At 38.1% G+C, this 7,574-nt stretch overlaps 2 protein-coding genes across 2 annotated transcripts; both read right to left on the bottom strand.

Moving 5' to 3' along the window:
- Nucleotides 1-1,410: 1,410 nt before the first annotated feature.
- Nucleotides 1,411-2,079, bottom strand: LOC122644030 (photosystem II reaction center W protein, chloroplastic). The gene is made up of 2 exons (XM_043837624.1): nucleotides 1,880-2,079; nucleotides 1,411-1,795 (listed from the first exon to the last, which is right to left on the bottom strand). Exons 1-2 carry the CDS (start codon nucleotides 1,974-1,976, stop codon nucleotides 1,470-1,472), a joined length of 423 nt encoding a protein of 140 aa, XP_043693559.1. The 5' UTR covers nucleotides 1,977-2,079; the 3' UTR covers nucleotides 1,411-1,469.
- Nucleotides 2,080-2,126: 47 nt separating this feature from the next.
- LOC122643736 (probable galacturonosyltransferase 6) lies at nucleotides 2,127-6,568 on the bottom strand. Its single transcript, XM_043837324.1, has 9 exons — nucleotides 6,406-6,568; nucleotides 6,258-6,292; nucleotides 6,111-6,152; nucleotides 5,883-6,018; nucleotides 5,735-5,799; nucleotides 4,416-4,651; nucleotides 3,913-4,273; nucleotides 2,940-3,467; nucleotides 2,127-2,622 (listed from the first exon to the last, which is right to left on the bottom strand). The coding sequence occupies exons 1-9, from the start codon at nucleotides 6,539-6,541 to the stop codon at nucleotides 2,347-2,349; spliced, it is 1,815 nt and encodes a 604-aa protein (XP_043693259.1). The 5' UTR covers nucleotides 6,542-6,568; the 3' UTR covers nucleotides 2,127-2,346.
- Nucleotides 6,569-7,574: the final 1,006 nt, after the last annotated feature.

The raw sequence follows: 7,574 nt of genomic DNA, 5'->3' as shown, positions 1-7,574 counted from the left end.
GGACGCAGGGCCATTGTCCAAAGCATACTCCTTTCCCTAAAAAGATTTTCAAAGATAATGTGAAAATGACATATTATTATTTCATTATCAAAAAATGTCATTGTCATGTATAATTTTCACAAGTACACATGTGAAATAACACTATTACCATCAATAGAAAAAAAAATTGTCCATCATACTAAAAGGACAAAAAAGTAAGATTACAAATTATTTAACATCTTTAGAAATATCAAAAAAGAATTTTAATCCTCTACATTTGACAGGTTATCCAGGAGAGCTCCATTTGACTAATGTCAATGAGACAACAAAGAGTGCTTGGGGTACTTGTAAGCTTTTCTGGTGGTTGTGAATGGTGATAAACCCAAAAAGTGAAGGTGGGCCTGGAATTACGAGATGGAAAAATGTTCTCTGTGGGCAAATGTACCCCCTACGTCCAGACACATGGGGGAGGCAAAATGATCCGCTCATGAAAGACGATAATGACCACCCTGTTGATGCTGCTGCATGCGCTCCCGTTGGCCTCCAGTGTGCGTACAAGGGCCACACTCCCCCCTAGAAAACTCTTGCCCTTAAGAGATATGCTAATCCCAATTCCATTTGGTTTTGGCCGAAGAAACTTCTCACCACCACCATCGTCATCTAATTTGCCGAAAATACATTAAGTTGAATGAATTTCAAAATAGCATTTTCATGAAGGTTAGGAAAATGATAAGCAATAATTTTTACAAATTTTTTTTTTTGGTAAGAAATAATTTTTACAATTGGATTCTACTAAGGCCATGTTTCACTTTGCTATGGATTTTTTAATTCAACTGTAAGACCACAATCTATGTATGGGTGGATTTTACTGAAAATTTCTAAGAGCTTGGGGCTAATTGAGCATGATTTTAGGATGGAAATTTTTTTTTTTTGGGAAAGGGGGGGAGGTTGATTCAATCTCCAAAATTTTGTATACAATGTCGTGAAATATATGTATTATCTAATATACTAATTCTAAAATCTCATTAACATCTAGGAGACACCTAATATATTATCTTCTATAACATCTAGAGCTTCACCTAGCAGCATAGCGCCATTGGATGGCACCACACACTCCATGGATGCTGGACTCGTAAGAGAGGAGCCCAATCGTAAGATGTCGGAGTTAGAGTTATAGTCCCACATCAATTTGTTCTCGATCTTGGTTTGAGTTGGACCCTCCATCATGGTATCAAAGCATACAACAATCAGTTGATGCAACTGATAGGCAAGGGGGAAGTTATCTAACCAGTGGTACAAAGCATACAGAAAATAGAACCAAAACATTAACAAAAAAAGAAAAAAAAAAGAAGCAAGTACAGAAGAAGTTTTTAATACATAAAAGGGTTTCTGATCAAACAAAGATAACAAAGGCCCAAGCTCTTCCTTTTAGCTCTCTACATTCCTTCTAACCAAATATGATTTCTAAAGAAGGCTTTTGGTCTTTTCACTCAGAGAGACAATCCTGATTCTTCATCCTCATCCAGAGAGGAAGTGTAAGTGATGTAAAGAGTCCAGATGAGAGCAAAAACACCCAACAGGATCCACCCAAGTGTGTTGTTGCTCAAGCCAAAGGGAAGTCCTGTTCCTTCTGTGCTCATTCTCTCATCCACCAAAGCCATGGCCGGGCTCGACATCGCCGCCGTAGCCGCCGTAGCCGCCGCAGTTGCCGCTGCCACCAGTGATACACTCATGCCCATGCTTGAGTTGTTAGATGCATTAGGCTTCTCCTCCATGGAACAAACCACACGACCCTTCTTTACAAGTGCCGGCAACCCTGAAATCAATTTATATAATCATGTAAAAACGATTTTTTTTTTTTTTATTTTTTAGTTATTAGATAGCCATGGCAAAAGCTTACCAAGAACAGGCGACGGCATGGCACCCGCCGAACCCCTCTGGACAAGGCCGGCTCTCAAGACCAGTGAGGTTGGGTTGCTTGCAGTGATGGTGGCCATTTTTTCTTCAATTTGGAAGAAAATGGAAATTTTTTCAGACTTCAAAAATCAACAAACAGGTCTTCTTTTTCTGCTGTGAAAGGGTTTCTGATGAATTATATGATTAATATGAAGTCTAAGGTACAAAACACCAACACAAGGTGGATAGACAGATACAAGACCACTCATTTCCATATCTTTTATCTTCACATGACCAACCAACATGCTCCACGTGTCAGATCATCCATCTTAAAACCACAAGTTCCATTTATGTCCTAATCCTTTTCCTCACCTTCAAAGCTAAAAGTAGAAAACAAAATTGTAAAAAGAAAAAAATATATATACAATTTTCCAAAATGCCCATTTAGTCTGATCAGATATAACATGAGAACTACTCATGGATGTTGCAGTGTTGCAAGTAAGAGTTATCATAATTGAGATACTTGTTCCAGTAGTCCTTATACGCTGCAATTGCAATATCCAACCATGGCTTCATGGTTCCATCATAGTGGATCACTGCTGCCCTTTCAATCTCACTCCTCCTCACACCCGAGTCATGGCCAAGCCCAAGGATATGCCATCTTGGGTCTATAGCCACGGTTCTATTGTAGAAGGTGACCAGACCCAAAGGCAAACTACCCATCTTCCACAATTGTCTCCTGTTGCCCTGCAACCCATTACCAGAGTCACAACTCATAAAACAAACATTAGAGGATTTAAAGATCAATTGTTATTGTAGCAGTAGTACTTGTTATGATATGATTTCAAACAGGAATTGAGGTGTGGTTATAAATCCGCAGAGATCATCAATTCATTTTTAAGGAACATTGACAAATAACAGTACAAAACCAGCAGAATAAGGTACTACAAATGTCTACTCTGAAAGTTTAGATTATTTACAAAGGGAAAATTAATTTCTCAGATGGACTGAAAATGAAAAACACAAGTATATTTCTAGATGATGCAGAGAAAGAGTTTCCTTACCAATTGTAAGTAGTTGTGGTAGACAGCAGTCAGGTCTTTTCTCCTCCACTCTTGCAGATCAAAAACATTCATACCAAATGCCCATGTGCATGCTGTGGCATTAAACTTCTTTGTAATGGTTGGATCTGAAAAGTTAATAAGCTGATTCATCCACCGGAGTGATGGGCTACCTTCACCACAAGTCTCCACTGCTGCATTTACTTTCCCCTTCATATCAATCTTCCACAATCCTCTTAGGTCCCTCTGCACAACCACATCATGGTCAAGAAGCACAATCTTTTTTAATTCAGGGAAGATCTCTGGCAGATAGAAACGGAGATGGTTCAGCACTGAAGCATATCTCGGGTCCTGAGACTGAAAGTATTGTTTTTCCAATGCCGAATTGTACTTGGAGGACATCCGTTCAAAATTGTCCATGCTCTGAATCTCGATAGAGGCTTCACCAGGAGGGTTCAACAAGAACCACATTGTTATTGCTGGGAGATTGAGGAAATCGGTCACCACATGAAAAGAAATTTTTTTCGGTTCCTGCAAATGAATCAAGCAGGAATAATTGTTCATTCGGTTTTGATGAGATTTATAAAGTAAACTGCGCTATGACATTGAATCTATTCATAACTGCTTGCAAGCAAGCAAGCATCTGGCTTGTCTAGATAGTGTTAGGGACCTGGGTAGAACTCAAGTACCTATGGAGAGGGTGCCCAAGTACCTATAAGTCTTCATATCGTGCTACTCACATCCAATGTGGGATTTATTACTTCTGCCTTCCCCCAACAGATATTATATGGCAGAAACTAAGACAATGGAACAGGTCAGGTAATTGCCGATTTTAAGGATTCCTTTTTCTTTTATTACCATTAGGAAGGCATAGTTGAAGCCAGTCAAAGACAGGAGCCAGGACAATTATAGATTAAAGCCTATGACAAAACCATACTTCATAGTTGAGTACTAATAATCAAGCAGGAAGTTTTACCATGGATGATGCTACAGTGGAGTTAACCACAACTGCACACGCGAGGACATTGTCAGTGAAAATAGCAAAATGATAGAGATCTGGGTCATGCAATTTTTCATGCCTGTTAGAGAGCTCCCTCTCCTCAGGCTGTAGGGCAAAATAATCAGCAGTGAGCTGCATAGAGAGGCAGTGAAGACCCTTTGGAGTAGTCCTGGCAGCCAGATGAACAAGATATGTTGCCTGGTCCCTGTGCCTCGTAGCCTGTTCCTCTCTATTATTCGTCATAGCACGGAGCTTTGTTGACATGGCATAGCAGTCGGTGCAAAAATGACTGGCTTTGGATAAAGAAGTCTCCATGGATCTCATTTTCTGCAAAGCTCTGCACAGTTTTCTGGTCTTAGTGCCTATTTCATCCTGAATAATCTTGTATGGCCAACCCCAAGTAGTTGGCAGAAGGCTTACTTGAGATCAGTTTTTCAGGTTATAATTTACAACACTATGTGTAATATAAGAAAACATACCTCCAAGATAAATCAGAATCTTTGGTGGCTTCACCCACTGTTCGTTCTACCTCTCTTATCCGCAATTTCAACTCTTTCACTATATGGGGATTGCTGTTTGGAGATGCAAAATTCAGATAAGCCACAGCCCTGATGACTTGATCTTTCACTTCTCTTATCTTCTTGTCAGTTACTCTCTGAATCTTGGAAGGTTTTGCCCGTTGTTCAGTGGTTTGGGTGGACTTCTCCTGCTTCCAAATGATCACAACCCATGAAGATTAGTAAGCTGACCTCAAGAATCACTTAAAATTAGTAAACAAAATCCAAAACTTCCAACTTGTACTATTAATTACTTCTAAAAAGGTGTTACTTGCAGCTACTATTAAACCTTATCAAAGCTTTGTATTACTCATTGAAAGTCCCATAAATATAAACCAAAGAAGAACTTCAGAGTAGTTTGAAATAAAAAAAAAAAAAACTAATATATCTTACCTTCACTTGAAATCCCTTTTTCAAACATTAAAGACCACATCCAAAGATTTCATAACATATTTATCAATCTTTCCTGCTACACAGGACCAGAAAAGAAAAACAATACCATAATATTTTACTAATTTTTCATCATCTGCAGCGAGTTGTCAGATTTTTAACTAAAAGAATTGTACTCTCAAGTAAAGAGCCAGCAGAGCAGATGATATGTTGCACTCTTGGTTCAAATGATGCTAATTCAGTGAGAAGGTAGAATTTTAAACCACTACATTCTGAAATTAGAGCTCACCATCTTAAAAGAAGTTCTAATGTTCATCACTGGAATGTTAGTGAAAGCATAGAAATAATGTCTATTCATAATTCAAGTAATGAAGTCATTTCCAATTTTAATTACATTCCAAAAAGGGTTTCAGCATTTCACTGTGTCATGTGTATAGCCTACTTTATATCAAATGATTGCTTCCATTTGAGGCTTGGGAAAATGGTTTGTTGTCATCCACGAAGGACATAAAACCATGTCCTGTAGTAATACTGATACAACCAATACGCAAGAAATTCTATGGCAAGATGTGACTATAAACAAAAATAGATAAAATCAACTTATAGTACATGATGTATTAGATAAACAATTGGGCAACAGAAAAGCCATCCCCTTTTCAAGTTTATTAATACTGTAATCCTACTGAGACTGACTTCAACACTAATTTTCATCATCAAGTTATCCTAATCATAGAGCGTATCGGATTAATTTGAACACTCAAAGTTCTCAAACCAATCTTTTCAAGACATAATATGATCATGGAAAAGGTAATTCATGAATAAAAATCTCATACAGTTCAGCAAGATCAGACCTTTTCTTCAGAAGTGATTGAGGTTGAACTCCGTTGATTTTCATTCTGGTCATCGAGATCAGATCCTGTAACTCAACAATCCAACAAGTATTTAGAGTGGTAAGTAACTAATAATAACAACAAAGACAATATCAGCAAGAACACCAACCATCTCCTCCCCAAAGACTGGTATCACTGTCCTCGAGCTTCAAATTCTCATCTGAAGAATCCTCACTAACTACAGAACCAAATTCCCCATCTTTGTAAACAACTAGCGCCGGCTCTTTCAATCCATGGCTGTTTTCCTAGATCAAACCAGATCCAATTCCAAGAAACAGAAGGAATTAATATTACTTCATATCAGGGCTTCAATTTTAGAATAATTAAAAGAAAATACCTGTGGGATCAAGTTCACTTTCAGAGCTTCGGACCTGTATTTCTGCAATTAACAACAAGATCCATCATAGATATCCCAATAAATTTCTTTTAAAGATGAAAAATAATAACAATAAAACAGTAAATGATTGAATTAACAGTTACATACAATACTCGATAAATCCTCAATAAGTACATTGTGTGCTGCAAGAACAGAGCATGAAGAAGAACAAAAGAATTAGGAGAGTTGAGGAAGAACAACAAAGAAAATTAAAAAGAGGGGAAGGAAGGAAGGAAAGAAAGAAGTAAAGAATTACCAGCAGAAGGAGTAAGATTTTTAAGTCTATCGAAGACTAAAACAGTGGAAGCAACAATGGAGATGCAGAGCAATGAGAGAATGAAAATCTTTCTCTGGTATCTCAGATCCTGTTTCAAGAACCACAGTATTGACATTATGGCTTCTTCTCTCGTGGGTTTTCGTTTCTTTGCAGATTATGAAGAGGGTTTGTTTCTTCCCCTTCCCATTCCTCCCTTCATCTAAAATCCATTAAACACAAATTGAAACAGTTCCGATTCTTTCGCTCTCGTATCTTTTCTTTCTTTCTTTACTGAGATGAGATGGAATCTTGTGGAGTGGAAGATACTTGAACACGGAGAGAAGCAAAGAAGTGCCGACAGAGAAAGGAGAGAGAGATTTCTTCTTTTTCTTCTTTAAAGCTTGTGGGGGGCTCGTGGCAATGTCAAGTTATCAGTTTTAGCAGAATTCTATGTACTTTCTCGAGAGTAGCAGAGTTTGCAATTGCATTGAGATTTGAAATGAAACTCCGTTGTGATGGGGTCGTGCTCGTGGGGATGGAATGGAGCAATGGGTTATTGATGTGGACGTTTTCGACTTTTCATGTTTACCAGTTGACTAATTTGACAGCTCAGTGATAGCCTATAACCGATTGTTCTCAACCATCAAACCATCTGATGTCTTCTTGGTTTGATTTGGTGGGTCCATATCAGATCACACCGTACCATAAATGCTGGATCTGGACTGGGCCTGGGCTTCGCAGCAGGATTTTAAGAATCGGAAATCGGATCGGTGAATCGACCGATTTGGATCGGAATTGGCTGTAATCGATCATGATTTTCATCTATCCGTTAAAACCCCTAGAAATCCCTTGTTTTTGGATCTAAGGATTGATTTGGGCAAATTCCAATATGATTCGAATTGGAATCCCCAATGATCGATTCCATCCCCGATAACGTGTTATAAAACCTTGTCTCCTGGCGAGCTTAAGTACTTCCTTTTGGATCCAATAGTTGAGTGTAAGGATGTGAATCGATTCGGTTTCAGCTCAATTTAAGAAACAAAATATAGATCAAATCGAATCGAACCAAAAATAAGAATACATTTTTTAAATCAAAATCGAATCAACTTGATTCGGTTCGTTTTTATTCAGTTTTGTATTCAGCTTCTTAGTTAATTTTAATTTGGTTT

The sequence above is a fragment of the Telopea speciosissima genome, chromosome 10, assembly GCF_018873765.1.
Source record: "Telopea speciosissima isolate NSW1024214 ecotype Mountain lineage chromosome 10, Tspe_v1, whole genome shotgun sequence".
NCBI lineage: Eukaryota > Viridiplantae > Streptophyta > Magnoliopsida > Proteales > Proteaceae > Telopea > Telopea speciosissima.
This window is presented reverse-complemented; position numbering and strand designations above follow the sequence as displayed.